General features: G+C 42.7%; 1 protein-coding gene across 4 annotated transcripts in view; it reads left to right on the top strand.

Annotated features, from left to right (window-relative positions):
• LOC121917633 (RING finger and transmembrane domain-containing protein 2-like) overlaps positions 1–18,730 on the top strand; it is a 19,403-nt gene extending 673 nt beyond the window's left edge. For 3 of the 4 annotated variants that reach the window (XM_042443738.1, XM_042443740.1, XM_042443739.1), the window contains exons 2-10: positions 1,238–1,706; positions 3,860–4,338; positions 5,012–5,088; positions 5,539–5,639; positions 7,151–7,304; positions 13,441–13,590; positions 14,341–14,406; positions 15,483–15,584; positions 16,665–18,730. In XM_042443738.1, coding sequence (XP_042299672.1) covers positions 1,624–1,706; positions 3,860–4,338; positions 5,012–5,088; positions 5,539–5,639; positions 7,151–7,304; positions 13,441–13,590; positions 14,341–14,406; positions 15,483–15,584; positions 16,665–16,799 — 1,347 coding nt within the window. In that variant the 5' untranslated portion in view covers positions 1,238–1,623 and the 3' untranslated portion in view covers positions 16,800–18,730. The remainder of the gene's footprint in view (positions 1–1,237; positions 1,707–3,859; positions 4,339–5,011; positions 5,089–5,538; positions 5,640–7,150; positions 7,305–13,440; positions 13,591–14,340; positions 14,407–15,482; positions 15,585–16,664) is intronic. The other variant, XM_042443741.1, reaches the window with a different exon arrangement.
• The last annotated feature ends 219 nt before the right edge of the window (positions 18,731–18,949 follow it).

Genomic DNA, 18,949 nt, shown 5'->3' with positions numbered 1-18,949 from the left:
TTACAGATGTCTTATAGCTTAGCCTATATCTATCTATCTTATACATAATATCTTAGCATACATATGTGTGTATGTGTATATGTATATATATATATATACATATACATTATAGCTTAGCATATGTGTGCATATATATCTTATATCTTAGTGTGTGTGTATATATATATATATATATATATGTTACAGATGTCTTATAGCTTAGCCTATATCTATCTATCTTATACATAATATCTTAGCATACATATGTGTGTTTGTGTGTGTGTGTGTGTGTGTGTATATATATATTATATACACATTATAGGTTAACATATGTATGTGTATATATCTTATATATTGGCATATATATATATATTACACACATCTTATAGCTTAGCATATATCTATCTCTTATCTTAGCATATATGTGTGTGTGTGTGTATTTATATATATGTATATATTATAGCTTGGCATATGTATGCGTATATAGCTTATATCTTAGCATATGTGTGTGTGTGTGTGTGTGTATATATATATATATATTGAATATATCTTAGCATATATATATATATATGTATCTTATATCTTAGCGCATATATATATATATATATATATACACATACATACAGTATATAGCTCAATACATTCTCAAATAAACCCGGGGGGGGGGGGGGGGGGGGGGGGGGGGAGGATGGTGTGGGACTGGCTGTTGCTCCTCTTCTGCTTGCAACTGCCCATTCCTGCCCTTGTGAGACACAGGACTATCTCTTGCATTCCGCAGTGGGAAATTAATGCCGTTTGAGACCACTTGAACTGCCCTGGCTCAGTGCTATGGGATTCTGAGATTTGTCGTTTTGTGAGACCTTTTGCCTTCCCTGTCTGAAAGCTCTGGTGCCACAATCAACTACTATTCCCAGAAGTCCATAGAATTGAGGCAGGGCAGTTAAAAGTGGGATCAAACCAGATATTTCTGCAGTGCAGAAGGCGCCCTAGTTTGAGATGGTAAAGCTCAGTGTCTTGGCTTAGTGCTTAGAGAATCCTGGGAATTGTAGTTTATTGTGGCACCAGAGTACTCTGGCACAAAAGGCTAAATGTCTGACACAACCAGGATTCCCTAGCACTGAGCCGGGACAGTCAAAGCGGTCTCAAGCTGGATGATTTCTGCAGTGTGTTTTGGACCGAAGAGTGCGTGGCTAGGAGCATGCTGATATGTTGAGAAATGTTTGCTTTTCTGATTTTATTTCCTTTCTTTTGGTTTTAGAAGTGGCACATCTGAAGGAGAAGCAGTTGAATCTCCCTTTGCAGCCATTGTTTCTCTGTTGCTTTGACTCATTTATCTTCCTTTCATCCTAAACTTGACTTTTGGAAACTCAACTTTTAATGTGTGTAATGTTAAACTGAACAAGAGGAAGATTCCACTCTTTCCTGTCCTTCCTGGAAACCATTTTCGACTGGATGCTGTTAACCTGTTCGTTGTGGAAGTTGGGAGATCTTCATTTTGCTTGATGACTTGTGGCATGCTCTTTGGTTACTCTTCCAAGTAAAATTTCATGCAATATGTCACTGAGTGGATGGGTGCCTGAGAAGAAGACCCTTTAGACCTTGCAACTACTCCTGCCACTGGTCACCATTGATCTGCCACGTTCCATGCTGAGTGTATTGTGTTTTAAAGTGCTCAGGAAGATGCAGAGACGACACAGCAGTATCACTGACAGCCTTCCTCCTGAAAGGTGAGTTAGGAACATCAACTTACAACCGAGAACTACTCAGGACAAGGCTGATGCTACCAATGACTGCGCCAGGCAGCGGATTCTGGGCTTTGTAAAAGTGTAGCAAACAGTTATTTCCTTTTTTATTGTATTACAGAACCAGCAGTGTGGTGAGGTGCCTCTGGAATTTTCTGCCTCAGAGATGAAAATAACTTGGTAGTGTTTGGGTGCTATACTCTGGGACATGGGAAGGCATTGGGCACAGTGTCCTGTTCTGCTCAGGCAGCAGATTGTCTTGGGACAGCCTTATATGCCATTGTAACATGTGATGGAGACAAACAGGAAGGATGGATTGTTCCATTCTTCCTCCAACAACCTACTTTATTTCCATGACAGATGCAGAGGAAGAAAAGGTTGTGGGTTGACAGAGGCGAAAGGGGTCATTTGTCTCTCCTCCATCAATCTCTTTGGTGGAAAGTTTGGTAGAAAGCCCTGCCCAGAGAGCTGCTGTGTCTGTGGATGATGGGAGCTGTCATGCAGTACATCTAGAGGGAGCCAATTTGACAGAAGGCTGGGCTTCAAAGTTTAGTGCTTACACCTTGAATTGGGAGCTAGTGCAGCAATGTTGAAACTAGCATTGCATGTTTGTTACAGTCTGTCCCCATCAAATAAGGTAGTGGTTGAAATTAGGTTTAATTTCCAAGAACATTTCAAGGGTGTGTGCTTAAGTGTTGTCTACACTGACTGGCAGCAGCTCTTTGGGACTCAAGATAGGGTCATCTCCAGCTCTGTTTGGCAGTGTACCTGGGACATTCTGCATGTAAAATGTGTGCTCTACCACTGAACTATGAGCCTTTCTGAAGCTGTAGAATAAACTTCCCACCCCAAACACCGGCTCAGTTTGACCTTCCGGTTCTACACATTAGTTCATCTGTTTTATTAGCGTTCTTCTTTGCCCAGCTTTGTAATGGCTTGATTGACAGTGTTTTAGTTTTTTTCTCCTGCAGTGTCGTGAGCGCAAGAAAGGCAGTTAATAAATGACATTTTAATCAATAAATTAATCAATCCAATTTGGTAGTGAGTAATGTATGGAAAACCTTCACCACTAGGTATTGAAGATAATCTAAAGATGCTCTGCTGAAGGATACTGTACTGCTGCCACACAAGAAGTATGTGTATGCTTTTATTGTTAAAACAAGCACCTACTAAGCTTTTCTTTGCTGCCTGTCTTGGAAGCATTACTCTGCACTCTAGAGGTAGTATAGGGTTGTGATCTCAGTCTCTGCCAGGTACCTTGAATGCTTTGTACATGTTTCATATGTTCTCAGGGATGAGAGGTCTCTGTGGCTTTAGTCCTAAACCCTAGGAGATTCTATTAGAAATGTGTGTCCCATTAATTTGGGACCGTAGAGCCACACTGCAAAGTATTGTGTACTTTCTATTCCCTGTCTGGTATTTGTGTGAGCCTGGCCTTTGGGAGTAGCTGTAAAAATCTCTGTTGAGACTCTGTGGGACAAGGAGAGATGTCTGGTGAGAATTTGCTTATATTGGGCAATGTCTGGAGAGAAGAACTGGGAACAAAGGTGTAGTTGGTGAGACTGGTGGACTTGCTGCAAAAAGCCAAGCTGGCTTCTCGAATCCACAGACCAGTTCTAAACTTGGAGAACTCCACTGTGGGAGCAAGGTCAGAAGAGAATGAGTAGTGCCTTCAGACTGTTGTTGTTGTTTGCTTTCAAGCTGTTTCCTTTTGATGGGAGAGAAGTGGCTTAAAATGAAAGAAATTATAAATAAATGTCATCAGGTTCCCAGCTGAAATACCTAGTGGAATTTTTCTACTTGGCACATTTGGTGGAAAACAGGCTTCAGTTCCCCATGTGGTGAAGTGAGCTGGGAGACCAAAGCACTCCAGGTGGTGCTTCCAGGACCTCCTGGAAGGTCCCTGCTATTTCTTGTTACTGATCGGTGATAGCAGGGAGACCCTTCCCTATACAAGAGTGGATAGGGGAATATGGATCCTTGGCAAGCCAGATCTGGGGCCTTGGTGAGCTGGCTTAGGCCAGCAAACTGGAGGTTCCCTCCCCTGAAGTACATAAACTGACTAGGTAAATAAGGAGGGGAGGATAGATGCTTTCATGTCATTGATTGATTTCTTTCTCCATTCTTGTACATGGCAGAAGCCGGAGTCAAACTATCACCTCTGAGACAAGTGTGGATGAAAGTGGGGTCTTTGAAGGCCTCAAGACAGAGCCATCTCCTCCTCAGCAGCTTTTCTCAGGACTGGGAGGCATCCCATCCGGAACGATCACAGCCACCCCTTTCCAATCCAGTTTGGTCTTGGGGTCGACGGCAGGAGGTGGGGAGGTGTTCATTCAGATGCCTGCTCCACGGGAGGAAGGGACCAGCCGTACGGAAGGAGGTCCTTACCACCACCGCCAGCAGCCCCAGCACTACCATCACAGTCACCAGCGAGGGTCCTCCCTGCTGCACATGGCCGGTGGTGACCGCCATGGACATACTGAGGAAGGCTTCGAGGAACAGCCTGGGACACCAGCCCCTGCCCTTTCAGAGCTAAAAGCTGTCATCTCTTGGTTGCAGAAGGGGCTTCCTTTCATCATGATTCTCTTGGCTAAAGTTTGTTTCCAGCACAAGCTTGGTAAGCCCCTTAATTTAAGAATGTAGGGGACCTTGAGGGATCGAAAGAAAGCCCCATCCAACCTTGCACATTGGCTCCAACCTCGTTCTGGCAGGGTTGTTACCACAAAAAAAAAAAACACTTGAAGCCAACTGGAAAAAAAGGTATCCTATTCCTTTGCCGAAATTTAAGGTCATTCACATCTATAAAACATGTAGAAGGTGGTACTGTATGAAATGGTACAAAAACAGTAAGAAACATTTGCAGCAGAGAAAAAGTAGAAGAGATAATTTTAAAAAAATATTCTGCCAAGCACGTTAAATGTATTTATTTAATTTATATCCTGCCTTTCTCCCATTACAGGATTTGAAGCAGCTCGCAAGTCAAAAGAGTAGCCTATATAAAAGTTTAAAATGCAGTCAAAAGAGTAGCCCTTATAAAAGTTTAAAAAAACAACAACAAATGAACAATCAGATTAAAAGACATTAATGTAAAATAGTTTTTAAAAGGCCATTAAAATATCATCATCATGAGAAAAATACAATACAAATGTAACAAACGGCCATTAAAAGCCTTTCTACAACAGAGAGTAAACACTCCCAAGGCTCGAGTGAACGGATAAGTCTTTTATGGTGCCTAGGTTTGGTGAAGTGCTATGTACATGGCTTACAAGTTTTTCTCTACTTGTTTCTAGGAATTGCTCTGTGTATTGGCATGGCCAGCACATTTGCATATGCAAACTCAACTCTCCGAGAACAAGTCTCCTTGAAGGTGAGTGAAGGGCCGGGATTCTTAAAGCCTGGCTCATGAATGGATAGGGCTCACGGAGATCTCAAGACCTTGGGGAGAAATGTAGGCAAAAAGGCGAAGAGGAGTTATTTTTCTATGACAGGATTAAAACCAAAAGGCAGGTCTTCCTAGAATTTGGAAAACCAGTAGTGTCAGGATTGACTGAGTATTGCTGCTAATATTTTTGCATTGTTTATTTAGACATTTAAACTTTAGTGTTGATTTTTGTATCAGTGGAAGAGAATAGGTTACTGTCCTGAGATGCTTAGAATCTGCAGTTTGAAACATGGAGGAAAGTAGAGGCAGGAGTAAACAGGGTCAGCAAATTAGATTTCTTTCTACCTTCCTTTTTAAAAAGCAAGTTACTAGTTCTTGTGACTACAAAGCTTTAAAGTCCCAGGATTCATGTGTTGGTTTTCTTTTCTTTCGCAGGAAAAGAGGTCAGTGCTGGTGGTGTTCTGGATCCTGGTCTTCCTCGCTGGGAACACCCTATACTTGCTGTATACTTTCAGCTCCCAACAATTGTACAACAGGTGAACAAACAGTTTTTGTTCTAGAAGTGGGTGGTGGAACAGGCAACTCCTATCAGAAGAACTGAGAAGGGCTAAAGGAGGTTGAAATCTTGTGTGGAGGTGGCAGGTAGTGGTGGCTTCCTCTGCTGGAGAAAGGTCATTATGCTGTAAAAGGACCTGTTGGAGCACCGTTGGCCAATTTTGGGTTTTACTCCTTACATTTTCATTTCCATCTTTTACTGGGAATGACCCATATTCACTTAGGAGCTATTCTATTTTCCTTCAGTTCCCTGACTGACTTGTTTGTGGGTTCACTTTTGCTTTTTTTTTTCATTTTCATCAGTTGAGTGTTCAATCTCTCATTTTTGCTTTTTTGCCTTTGTTTTTTGTTTTTAGGATTTAATTTTATCCGTTGTGCTGTGCCCATTTTGTGAGTATTTTTATTTCCGTTCCTCAGTCCTTCTCTGTTTCAGCTTGATTACCCACTAACACAAACATGGACAAATATCCTACAAGGGCTTCATACTGTGCTATAGCCAACACATTCAAATTTGGTGGTTGGAAATAAGGCTTTTGGTAACAGCTCCCAACATACCAGCTGCCTTCCTAGCATCTGAAAGTGACAAAATATGGAGGACAGAGTATATGAACCTGATTTTGCCCAGGCTTGGATCTATCATGATAAGCATTTATGAAGACATCCCAGTATAGCTATTGGTTGTGTTCATTGTCATGATTAATCATGGTTTCTGTTAACCATGGTTTGTTGATTCAGCCATGAATTGTATGGCAGGCAGGCATAGTTTGTCTTCCTTGTTTCTGATTTGTTTCTCTCCAGATCCCTTTGTCAGCTTCTGTTTCAGAGTCAGCAAATGTGGAGGGGGGACACAACTGCAGGTTCTGACATCATGACAACCTATGGTTCAACAAACCAGAGTTCATAAGCCATCAATATGCAATGAACTCAGAGTGTGGCTTGTAGCTGGTTAACAAACTGGCTTGTTAGTGGATTCATGTTGACATTCACAGCAAATGAATAGAATCTTTATTATGGTCATAGACCAACACACACAGTAAACAGGTTTCAACAGACCATACTGTCACTGTCATTAGGTGTCTGATTTATTTTATGAAACAAAGCACTTATAAAACTAGGTTATTTTTCCCTATGAGGGAAAAATGGGGAAAAAACATTTCTGACATTTTTTCATCCTCTTATCAGCAATTTTTCTTGTCTGGATTATTGGTTGTCACCTGCTTTGAACCCAGGTGCCCTGTTCCTAGGTGACATAGTGAACAGCTGTTGATACTTTGCACTACCAGACATTTATCAGTACTGTTTACCAATGGATACATAGATCCTGGGGTTAATCTTGAACAACTTTTCTCACAAGGATTATTGAGAGCCTATGGTTGTTCTTGTACTCCTTAGTTCATTTTTCACAGAGGGAGTTGCAAGGGGTTAGGCAATCATTATCTGGCTTCAATGTGCCAATTAATAATGTTCAATCATACTGTCTTGTATTCCTCAGCCTCATATTCCTGAAACCCAACCTGGAGAAGCTGGATTTCTTTGATCTGATGTGGATTGTGGGGATCTCCGACTTCGTACTCAAATACCTCACCATAGCCCTGAAGTGCTTCATTGTCGCCTTGCCAAAAATCATATTGGCTGTTAAATCAAAGGTAAAAGAGTTCATATTTCACTCTGGTGGTAATGAAATTCCCTTCTTTTAGGAAACATATGGGGTACCTGTGTTAGCCGTTCAGCAAAATGCAACAAAATACACAAAAAGTGATGCCTTTATTGGCCAAATAAAATGCACAAAATATATCATGCAAACTTTAGAAGCTCCACTGGCTTCTTCATCAGGCAAAAGATGTTTTAAAATCATACAGGAGAGCTCATTGGAGGAATAATGGGATATAAACATAACAAATAAAATAAGGGAAGCCATAAGATAACTGTTTCACTGACTTTGGTGGAGTATGTGAAAGCTATCTCTGATAATAACCTGAGTTCTGATTCCAGTCTAGTCCTTAGTTGCTCCCATCTTTCATAGCGGCAGTCTGGTTCCCAGTGGCTTCCTAATTTTAAGTTTCCTTGTTCAGCTGAGAAGTAATTTCTGGCTAAAGCAGTGAATTATTGTTTACACAAACCATGGCTACATAGGTTCACATTTGCCAGTTAAATTTTGGGAACACAAATTTTGTGTTTTGTTGCTTGTTTGTTCTCCTTATTTTTTCTCCTTTCCATTTGTGCCAAAGCACTTTTGTGATGAAGACTGATGTAGAGTTTCTCTGTGTCTGATGTCCATATTTCACACCATGACCTTACTTTGTTTGATGGACCTTGGGATTCTGGTAAAAGTAGAGAAGACCATATAGTCAATAGCATCTTCCTGTTTCTGGAGCTAAATGAACCAACAGGCTTTACCACCATGTTTCTGCATTAAAATAAGCCATGGTGGTGTTTCTTGAAATCTGGCTTGCACACTATTATTATTCAGTCCAGGCAGAAATTTCAAGCCAGGAACAGAAGCAATTCTAAATGGAGTTTGTGCGGGTAGGTGTGGTTGGAAAGGTTTGTTCCCTTGTATGGGATGCTCAGAAGGCCTATTAATTTATCCCTGGCAGTAGTCCAAGGATTTTTCTCCCCTCTGATGATAATGATGATTATTATTTTATTTGAGGAGATTAATGGGCCGGGTCACAGCATAATCCAGCTTCAGGGAGAAAAAACCAACAACCTGACACGTGAGTGATGCATAGTCAGCCCAAGACAAATTGTAGAGCTGGAAGAGGTTCACAGCCTTTGCTTGCTTGTCTAAGAGCTATCCCAGGTTCTCATTAATCCTTGTCCAAGGGAAGAAAGAGACTGGGGTCTGTATTTGCAACCACACAAGGAGGCTGGTAAGATTGCATCTGTCAGGGGCCCCCTAATGGTTCTCTGTGCAGATGCCTCATTCTGAACAGCCTCTTCTTTATTGGAGCCCTGATCATCTTGAGCCATAATCTTTTTCATTATTTTTTCAAATTATTGCCAGCTTGCAAACAAAACTGTTGGTAGAGGTTCCATGTGCTAACCTCTGGATAGTGGTTTAAAATAGTTTTCTCTACTTGTGTATTTTGCACTGAATTTGACATGGTGGACATCTCAGCTTTCTGTACATAATGAAATCCTTTTTTGGTTTTGGTTTTAAAGAGAACATTTTAGACCACAGCAGTGCTTAGAAATCTGAAAATTCACAAGCAGTGTTTAGTGGACTGCTGTGTACATGACAAGTTTCCTCCGTGGTAGTGCAGATCATCTGTTTCTAATGAAAAGGCTTATCCTCTACTGCTTTTGATTTTTGTGATGAGTTGAGTGCTGCTGGATCCAGCATTGTCTGCTGGATGCAGCATCACTACAATAAACTTTTATATTCAAGACTCACCACACGCAACACTCACCCTAGTGCAGTATCAAACTTTTGGTCTTCCAGATACTTCCAACATGGCCAGTGGTCATGAATTCTGGGATTTGAAGGTCCAACCGTCTGGGTGACTTCAGACTACTGGGAGGTGTAGTCTAGTAATACCTGGAGAGTTGGGTGATTCCTACCCCTGTTGTAGTTGTAATCCAAATTCCTTCTGAGCTTCCCGGTGGGGATAGTTCCTACCTCCTTTCCAACTCCCGAGGGCTTGATGTGGGTTTTGTTCACTCCATGTTTTAAATGAGCCAAGCTTATCTCCTAGTATGTAATTTGGAGTTATCTTTCAGGTTCCATACTTATTACAAAGAAGTGTTTGGCTCAAAAGTGTATACAAAACAGTGTTTTATGAGAAATAGTGTACAAAAAAATGAAATTTAAGGTTCGGTGGAGTGCCATAGAATTTAAATATGATTTTTTCTTACATTAAAAAAAAATTCAAGAAAACTGGGTAGAATGACCTATGAATAAATTCCTGTGAAGCTGACAAGGGCTGGAAGGGGGTTGAGCTCTCTAACCTTAAGGATGAAGGAAAGCATATGAATAAAGTGTTTTGGGAAGCTGTGACCATTTGTAACCTCGCAACCTGTATTTGTGCACCGTGAAACCCACTGGATGATCTGTTTGTGGTCTGTACGTTGTTTCCTGCCAGGGGAAAAATAGAACAGGGCTCCTGTACATTTAACAGTTGTATAGGAGAGGGACTTTCAGCAGGTGTTGCTTGTCCTACACGCTCTTCTGCACAACAGTGAAAAATCTAAGAGCCCTGTTCTAGTTTTCACCTGGTGATTCTATTTCTTACATTAACCTATCTTCCAGGGAAGTGTGTTTATTGTAGTAGAAGTGGCCATAGAATTTTCCTGTGACCAAAAATTTAAAAGAAGAATCCATGAAGGGGGGAAAAGATGAGGGACGAAATGGGAACCAGACAGCTCGCGTTTCCTGAATTTCTATCCAGAGTATTCCTGTTTCCCTCTTTCATCCACCCTCCCCTTTTTTTAAAGCTCCACACCCCTCAAGCTGTCTCTCCTTAGCTGAGTAAATGAGAATCTGCCATTTGCCACATGCATAACAATGGACGCCTCCAGGAGCCACATGGCTCAGGCCGTTTTAATTTACTTTAATTCATTTTTCTATTGAGCCAAATGGTAAGTACTTGTTGTTTGTTTTTAATGGAGGACATTCAACACACTAGAGGTGTAGCCAAGACTCTCCTGAGGATAGGAAGAGCGCAGCTGTTCAGCAGTGCTCCAGCTCTGCTTCTCTGGCATCCTTTGGGCTTTTCAGGTTAAGACAAACAGCAGTTTGGGAGAGGAGAGGTCACTCAGGCAAGATGTCAAGTGTTCTACATGCCACCACTTGACATAGATCACAAGTAAAGAGTAGTTTGCATGCTGCCTGGTCAGTATTCTTAGTTACCAAGTGATGGTAGAGACTGTAAATTGATCAGCATGTAAACGGCACCTAGCATGTTGTTAAACCGTGGGATAAACTGTGCAGCGATGGTCAGCAACTTGAATGGATTTGAAAGGTGACTGGACAGAGGCTATCAGTGGTTCTGGGGCATGATGGTTATATACCCAGAGGCAGTTGCAGGATGGGACACAAGGTTGGGAAGCACTTTTCTAAAGAAAAGGTTGGGCAAAAGGTCGGTTGGCCATACCAACACCGGTCTATTAAAATTGAGAAAGCTGGAGGAGAGAAGGCATGAACATTTGTGTAAAAGGCAGAGAATGTGATCAGAGGTAGCCTGTTCATTCTAGCCTAGAAGAAGAGGTTGTCCATGGTTACTGGTCAAGATGACTGTATATTGCCTCCAGTAGGTAGTATGCCTCTGTGTACCAGTTGCTAAGGGGGAGCGTGCTGTGGTACTCCTATCCTGTTTGTGGGCTTCTGTGTGACTGAAGTCCTGGACTGGAGATGATCTGGGCCTGATCCAGTACAGCTCTCCTTATGTCAGTTAGGTTTGGAGTGTTGCCCTATCAGTACATGTATGGATGTCTGCTGGAGCTGGTTAAGCATATTTCTTTCATACCAATCAAAGGTGTCGTCTTGTCATATACCTTCAAGTTGTTTCTGACTTATGGTGACCCTAAGGCAACCCTATTGTTGGGTTTTCTTGCCAAGATTTGTTGAGAAGGGCTGAGTGGGGATTCGAACCCTGGTCTCCTGGAGTCATTGTCCAACACCCAAACCATTGCACCATGCTAGCTCTCAAAGGTGTCTAGTGGACCATTAAAAACCCATTGTGGTAGAAATATCCGTGAATTGGAATTTCCTTCATCAGATGCATGCACTGCAGTGTTACGCTTGTGAGTAACTCCCTTGTAGCTTTGTCCCGCTAGTCCAGTCTTGGCTGCTCTGACTTGCAGCAATTGTCCAGAGTCTTGTGAAGAACAAGCTGCCCTGAGTTCCAGTTCTGACAGAAAGGTGGGATGCAATCAAATAAGAAAGAAAGAAAGAAAGAAAGAAAGAAAGAAAGGCCGGTCTCATTAGCTGTAGTAGATGTTGAGCAGGAAGACCTGCTCAGGGCTTGCTCCAAAAAGAAGTAGCTTGGTGTGGAGGGAAGCATTACCTCTGCAAGACCTGTGGGTCCTTCCTTGCTTTCACCAGGGATGGAGGTGGGGGGAGAAGGGGAGCTTCAATCAAAATGACTCCCCTTTGCAGTGAATGGAGGTTGCTCCTCTGCCCAGCACCTCCCTGCCAATCTATTAAATTGCCTGCCACTGGGATCTCAGATTGTTGCCATTACAGAAATGCTCCACATTCCCCCCCCCCCCATGATTAAACTGGGAGGGGGGAATTGAGGTCCTTGAGTAAGCGCTAGTATGACCTCACTTGGTATCCCCTGGGATATGAGATCATGTGGATGCCGGAGCTCTCGGTAGGCTTCGATTTGTTCCACGCAAGGACAGCCTGCTGAATGATCTCATCCTAGGGGGACCCAGGGGGAGTGGGCATTGCCTGCTGTTCTCCTCGGGGACCCTGATGGTCTCAGTCCCTATAGTTCTTCCTCGCTTTTTGCTGGCAGCGAGGAAGCAATGTTGGAGAATGCATGCAATTGGCAGTGTAAGTAGAATGCTCCATTTCTGGGTCTACAGGCTGCTCTCTTGAGCAGCACCCCAAACACTAATGAATCGATGTGCATCCTCCAGTGACTAATGGGAAGTGGTGTGAAGATGTCCCCATTTTGTGCTGCCCAACTTAGGCCATTTTTGATGCATTTCCACTCAGTGGTGCCAACATGCATGTGCATTCTACCTGCATATTCAGGTGCAGATCTGCCTTCTGCTCGTAGGCCACCAGTCACGGCACATGAAAACAAGGCCAAGATTCAGTAAGTGGGGTAAAAGGAATGTGCGTAAGGCAAGAAGTCCATCTCATAGGGATGGAAAGTGACAATGACTGTATTTTTCTAGTCATCTTTTCTGCCCCCTGAGTGCAGTCTGCCAGGAGGTAAACACTGAGCAAAATTGCTTTGCAGCTCCCTCAGCAGTTTACTCTGTTAAGGTGAGCTGACTTGTCTGTAAGAGCACATGCACAAAACTTGATCTTTTCTACAAGGAGGCTGCCCCTTCTGCCATCATCCTTCACCTTTGAGGGGCAGGATGATTTTGAACAGAATGTGTACTCTGTTGAAAAACAAAACAGTACCCAGCCATCCTTTTCTCTATTGAAAAATATAATTTAAATACATCACTTCAGCATAGTATAAATATACACCAATGCAGCACAAATTTACTGTAGTAAAATGGTAGCACAAGATGTTTCATCACTACTGCATCAGGCTGCTTAGATTGATGGAACAGAAAATACATTTATTTTATTAAAATTTCTGAAGAAACCCTATATTCCTATGCAAGTAAATGTGCAACAAACTAGGCATTTCATACTTCAATTTTGTGTTGCATATTTACTTGCATAGGAATTTAGGAAAGTTTTCTTCAGAAATTTTATTTAAATAAATATATTTTCTGTTCCATCCATCTAAATAGCCTGATGATTCGTGTACTGATGATGAAATGGTAGCCTTGTGCTACTATTTTACTAATGTAAATTTGTAATGACTACTTCATATACATTTGTCATTTATGAAAGTGTTGGAGTTGGACGACATAAAAATAGGAGTCAATTGAAGGTTTGGCATACCCATTCCACAGCCCTGATCTCAAGGTGACACAGCACAACAGTCCTGTGAAGTAGGTGAGCCTGAGAGTGAGTGCCTGGCCCAAGGTCAGCATCATGGTTCTGTTGGGACTAGACTCTGGCTCTTCCAAGTCCATGTCTCAGGCTCCAGCTATGACACCCCACTGTCTTATATCTTAAAGTCTCCTTTTTGTGTCTTTCAGGGGAAATTTTACCTGGTCATTGAAGAGCTGAGCCAGCTCTTCCGTTCCCTGGTCCCCATCCAGTTATGGTACAAGTACATCATGGGGGATGATCCATCTGGCAGTTATTTCCTTGGAGGGATTCTCCTGATCATGTACAGTCTCTGCAAAGTAAGTTGTTGGCCTGTGGTTCTGTGATGACTTTCCTTACAGTTGGTTTTCCTTGTCAATATCTGTGCTTACCAGGACCTGCATTCAGTCCTCATCATCTCCCATTAAAGGGATCAGGTAGCAAGTGATGGGGCAGGTTTTTTCTGCCTGAGTTCCTAGTGAAAGTAGATAGTATTTGGCTAGATCTTGGGTGGGAGGTGTGTGACCACTTAGATGATGTTGGACATCAACTTCCAGCATCCCTAGCCAGCCATGGTGAAGGATGCTAGGAGTTTCAGTCCAGCAGCGTCTGGAGAGACAGATACTCCCCATGTTTTGGATAGGTGCGCCAATACCCTGATTTGCTATACAGCAGCTTCCTAAGTACCAATGGGTATAAATTGATCCCAGCTTACTCTGGGGTGCCAGTGGGATGCCATTTTTGTTCAGAAGCTAAGCAGCAGCCTTGGTTAGTACTTGGATGGGAGAGTGCCAATGAATCCCAAATGCCGTAGGCTCTATTTCAGAGGAACTGAGAATACCACCTCTGAGTATTCTTTGCTTAAGAAAACCCTATGCTTGCCGCAAGACAACAGGTGACCTGAAGGCGCACACATACACACACATACACATTTTAACAGCCATGCACCAGGCTGAAATTCAATATACAAAGCTTTTCTGCCAGTTTCTGAAAATATAATGACACTTTGGAAGCAATGCAGGATGAGCTTGGCCCATCTGTAAGGAATGTCTACAACTTTTTTTTCCTAGTCTTTTGACATCTGTGGCCGTGTGGGAAGCATCCGGAAGGCTTTGAAGTTCCTCTGCACCCCTCAGGTGGGTAGGCAACTGCTTTGTATTCCTGTGATTAAGATAATTGTCATCATTGGTTCTTGTGGATACATAACGGATTTGCTCACATTAGACTGGTTGGATGGGTTTTGAATGGAGAGGTCCGGCCCAGCCATCATCATCATCTCCCTGGAGCAGGTGATTATTATTATTTTTCTAAAGCAGCCCTTTTCAGACAAGTGTGCTGGACTAAAACTCCCACCCTCCCCAGCCAGCATGACCAGTGCTTTCTGAAAAGAGTTGTTGGCAGTGGGAGCATCTTAACTTGGTGCTAGTTGGTGCTAGGATGAAAAGTGTGGGAGTGATTGACACTGGTGTCCTGCTGGATACATGTGTTAGGAAAAAATCCCTCCAAGATACGTCAGTTGCTAGATTTGCTAGAATACATTTTTCCGCCCTGCACAGGAGCCTGGACCATCTTGGCCTCTGGTCACCCTATTTGGCCAGTGATTTTTTTTCACTGAAGTGCAATAACATTCATCTTGTTTTAATTTAAGCCTTGCGTGGCACTTTGGACTAGAATTCCTGAAGCTGTTTTGCGTCGCCTGCTGTTTTTCCTCCTGATCCTTCCCTCAAAACCTCAATTTTTCCCCTTTTGTCTTAAGATGGGGTGGGGAGAACCTTTGGTCCTATGGCAGTTTTAGCATGTAGCTCCCATCGCTTTCACCAAATGGGGACAGTATTCAAGGATTGTGGAAGCTGTAGTTCAAAGCTTCTGGAGAACCAAAGGCTTCCCACCTCTGCTTTAAAGAATGTAAAAAGGGCCATGGGCTAGAATTAGACCAAAGGACTCTTGAGTCTAGCATCCTATTTACCACAGTGGCCAAGCTAGTGTTTTCTGTAAAGTCCACCAGCAGCACCCAATGGTAGTAGCCTACTTCCTACTGTTATTCTCCATCTGCCTTTGCACCCAAGGGTGATACTTAGGTGTCAGGATTGGTTGCTTTAGTATTTGTCCATTTCTTTTGTCTCCTTTTAATACTGTCATAAGTTGCTGGTCATTGTCACCATTTCTGCCAGGGCATTCCATAGCCTTTAACAATGTGCTTTCCCTGTAACAGAGTTATGGCGTCCGTGCAACTAACCAACAGTGCAGTGAGGCTGGTGACATCTGTGCCATCTGCCAGGCGGAGTTCAGAGAACCTCTGATCCTCTTATGCCAGGTTCTTTTTTCCTCCTTTTTCTCTCTTTGAATGCGGTGCCACAGGGCAGCCTGTCAAGTGGGTGCTCTGTTAACTGAGCATGCTCAGTCAGTAATGGACATCAGGGGCAGGGAGTGCAAAGCACACTGGTAGAGCATGAATGTTGCTGGTAGACAGTCCCAGAACTGATGCATGACATTGCCACTTAACAGACTGGTGACCTCTCGTGGGCATCCTTCTTCCCCCCTCCCCCCCCAGCATTTGGGAATCACCTTTTAAATTTCCCACAGTGCCCTGGAATAGTACTAGATCAGGGCCATTATGGGATAGAGGCGAGAATTTTGATTGGTACGGAGGGGAAGGGTTAACCCTCTTTCACAATTTGTTGTTGTGTGCCTTCAAGTCATTTCTGACTTATGGCGACCCCAAATCAAACTTATCATGGGTTTTCCTTGGCAAGATTTCTTCAGAGGAGGTTGGCCACTGACTTCCCCTGAGGCTGAGAGCATGTGACTTGCCCAGTGTCACTCAGTGGGTTTACATGGCCAAGGTGGGAATCGGACCCTGGTCTCCAGAATCGTAGGCAACACTTAAACCACTATGCCACCTGGCTTTCTTTCCCAATACCAGTTCTCTAATCTGCTTCAGCCCTTCCCAAGCTGTTTCTACATTCTAAAAAAAACCCCTTCAGGCTGTGATCTCTCACATCACTTTCTAGTTTGCTCCTTTCACACAAACTATTCTAAATAAAGTCTGTCAGTTAGTCTCCATGCAGGTGTCCTGGTGAATGCCTTAAACTAGAGCTTCATCTTTGTTTATTCCTCTGTAGACCTGCATATAATTTGTGTTTTCTCAGTCACAGTACCTGAGTACAGAATTTAGCATATAGTATAGAAAGCAAGGTATTTGTAATTTAGGTCAGGCATTAGTACTTGGCACACTTGAGCACTGTTGTCTGTCCTGGGGCCTTAGCAATAGAGAGCTATACACCAACCCCTCCCTTTGGGACGCTTGGGTTCCAGGCTGGACCTTGGCCTTGTTTTTATAAATGTGTTTTTGTAGGTGTGGATTCATACTGCATTTTCTCTTTTGTCTGTACAGCACATCTTTTGTGAAGAATGCCTCTGCCTTTGGTTTGACCGGGAAAAGACATGCCCACTGTGCCGTTCTGTGGCTGTAGAAACTCTGCGATGCTGGAAAGATGGTACCACCTCTGCTCATTTCCAGGTCTATTGACTTCTAGGCTTTGCTAGGATATAGGATAAATCTAAAGAGACATGTTGTTTGGGGAGTGAGGAGGTGGAAAGAAGTGAAGTGTTTGCCTACATACTTGCTAGAAGTCAGTATGGCTTCCCTTCTCCCTCACATTATGAATTCATTGAACCTGCCATCACAAGATGTGTCAAAGACCTTTAGCTTAGATGGCTTTAGAAGGGAGAGGACTGATCTCACAATCAGTGGATAGTGGTAATGATGGCTAAAGGGAACTGCCCTATCAAGAGTGTGGAGTTACTTTTCAGAGTGCAACATCCAGAGTCCTCCAGCCATAGAATCATAGAGTTGGAAGGGACCACAAGGGCCATCCAGTTCAACCCCCTGCCCATGTTGTCAGAGGGTTCTAGAAACTGTAATCCAGAAATGTGACTCTGCCACTGAATATATGAATTGCTACAGAGCACAGAAGTAGCATTTACACTCTGCTGGTGTGGATCCCTGAAGCAAGCATTTATTTGGCCACTTTTGGAAATAGGATGGATTAAATAGACCTTGGGCTTGATCTAACCAGGGCTTTTTGTATCTCAAGAGAAACCTGTTTGCTGTTGCATGTGCCCATGTGAGTCTTTCAATGAGTTGGTAAAAAGTTGCTCACAAACTGATAGCTGGCCCCTGTCTTAGTGGTGCTTGTGTTGTCATTGTATTAAATGTTATGCCATCATCTGAGAAGACAGTATTGTATTTCCACCTTACTCAATTTTAAACTTGTATTTGAATCAGAATTGATATAACATTGAGTTCCCAGGGTTGCTCCAACCTCTAATTCATGCTTGACGCTCACCCGTTTGAATGGGAAGACCAGTGTAGTGTATTGGACTGGTGCCATGGAACCTACTGTGTGACATTGGGGCAGTCATTCTGCTGTAGCCTGTCCTACCTCATAGAGGATAATGTGAGGAGAGCCATGTATGCCACTTTTGAGCTCACTGGAGGAGAGATCGGGTATAAATATAACAAATAAATAAAATGATACAAGCTCCCTCTATGCGAATTTCACAGCACAAAACCTAACTTTGGATCTTTGAACTTTGTGACTGTGTGTTGTCCTCCACCCACCATCTTGCCACTTCCTTCTCCTATCCAAATGTTATGTTGGCCATGTTCAAATGATTGTCCAAGACTGCTGGCATGCTGTTGCCCTGTTTTCCTCCAATCACATGCTAGCTTCAGTGTGAAGGTTCTGCCATATACTAAGTCAGAGTTCCTTGTTACGTCCTGGTTTATTTTATTGGTATGTTTAGCTGACATAAAGCTAGACATCCCTGTTTTGGATGGCACAGGGAACTCTTGACTTCATACAAACCAGTGTCTTTGTGTTGAAACCTGCAAGAGAGGATTTCTTAACCACAAAACTTGGCCTTATGAAAATTTGAATCATAGTCTAAAAATGTCCATTAGCTATTACAGTTGACCCTCTGTATCCATGGTTATTTTATCCACGGATTCAACCATCCATGGCCTGCAAATATTCAAAAATATAAATTCCAAAAGCAAACTTGCTTTTGCCATTTTATATAAGGGACACCATTTTACTATGTCATTGTATTTAATAGGACTTTGGATTTTGGTATCCGCGTGGGTCCTGGAGCCAAACCCCAGCGAATACCAAGAGCCCACTGTATTTAACTAAAACTATTTCATTCCATCACACCTCCATTCATAGAAACAGAAGAAACGTAATTCTGCAAAAACATTTTAAAATGCTTTAAAATAAAACATGAACATTGTAAACATTTGGACAAAATAAAGAAATTGCATTGGTAACTGCAATTTGTTCTTGGTACAGAAAGAATTGGCTGTGCCTTGGCTGCTCCTATTTTTTGTTGTGGTTGTTTTTCTTTTATTTTGTCTTTTCAAATGTAAATGGCAATAAAGCTTGCTTTAAAGGCTTACTTCCCTTTTCTTCCTTGAAAGAGAAAACATCTGTTCACAATTCAGGGAGGAAGAAAAGTGTTTGGGATGGGTATGAAATAACACTGAGAGAGGAAGAATGTGCAACAGGGGCTGGGGAGAAATTGGCGAACTGCTTTCTTTGTTGCAATGGGCTAAGATGCTATGTTGAATACTGGTTTTATGGAAATGTGACATGATGGTGATGGTGGTATAGGCCT

Source organism: Sceloporus undulatus, unplaced genomic scaffold, assembly GCF_019175285.1.
Source record: "Sceloporus undulatus isolate JIND9_A2432 ecotype Alabama unplaced genomic scaffold, SceUnd_v1.1 scaffold_29, whole genome shotgun sequence".
Classification (NCBI taxonomy): domain Eukaryota; kingdom Metazoa; phylum Chordata; class Lepidosauria; order Squamata; family Phrynosomatidae; genus Sceloporus; species Sceloporus undulatus.
The sequence above is the reverse complement of the archived record's forward strand: the minus strand, read 5'-3'. Positions and strand labels throughout refer to the sequence as shown.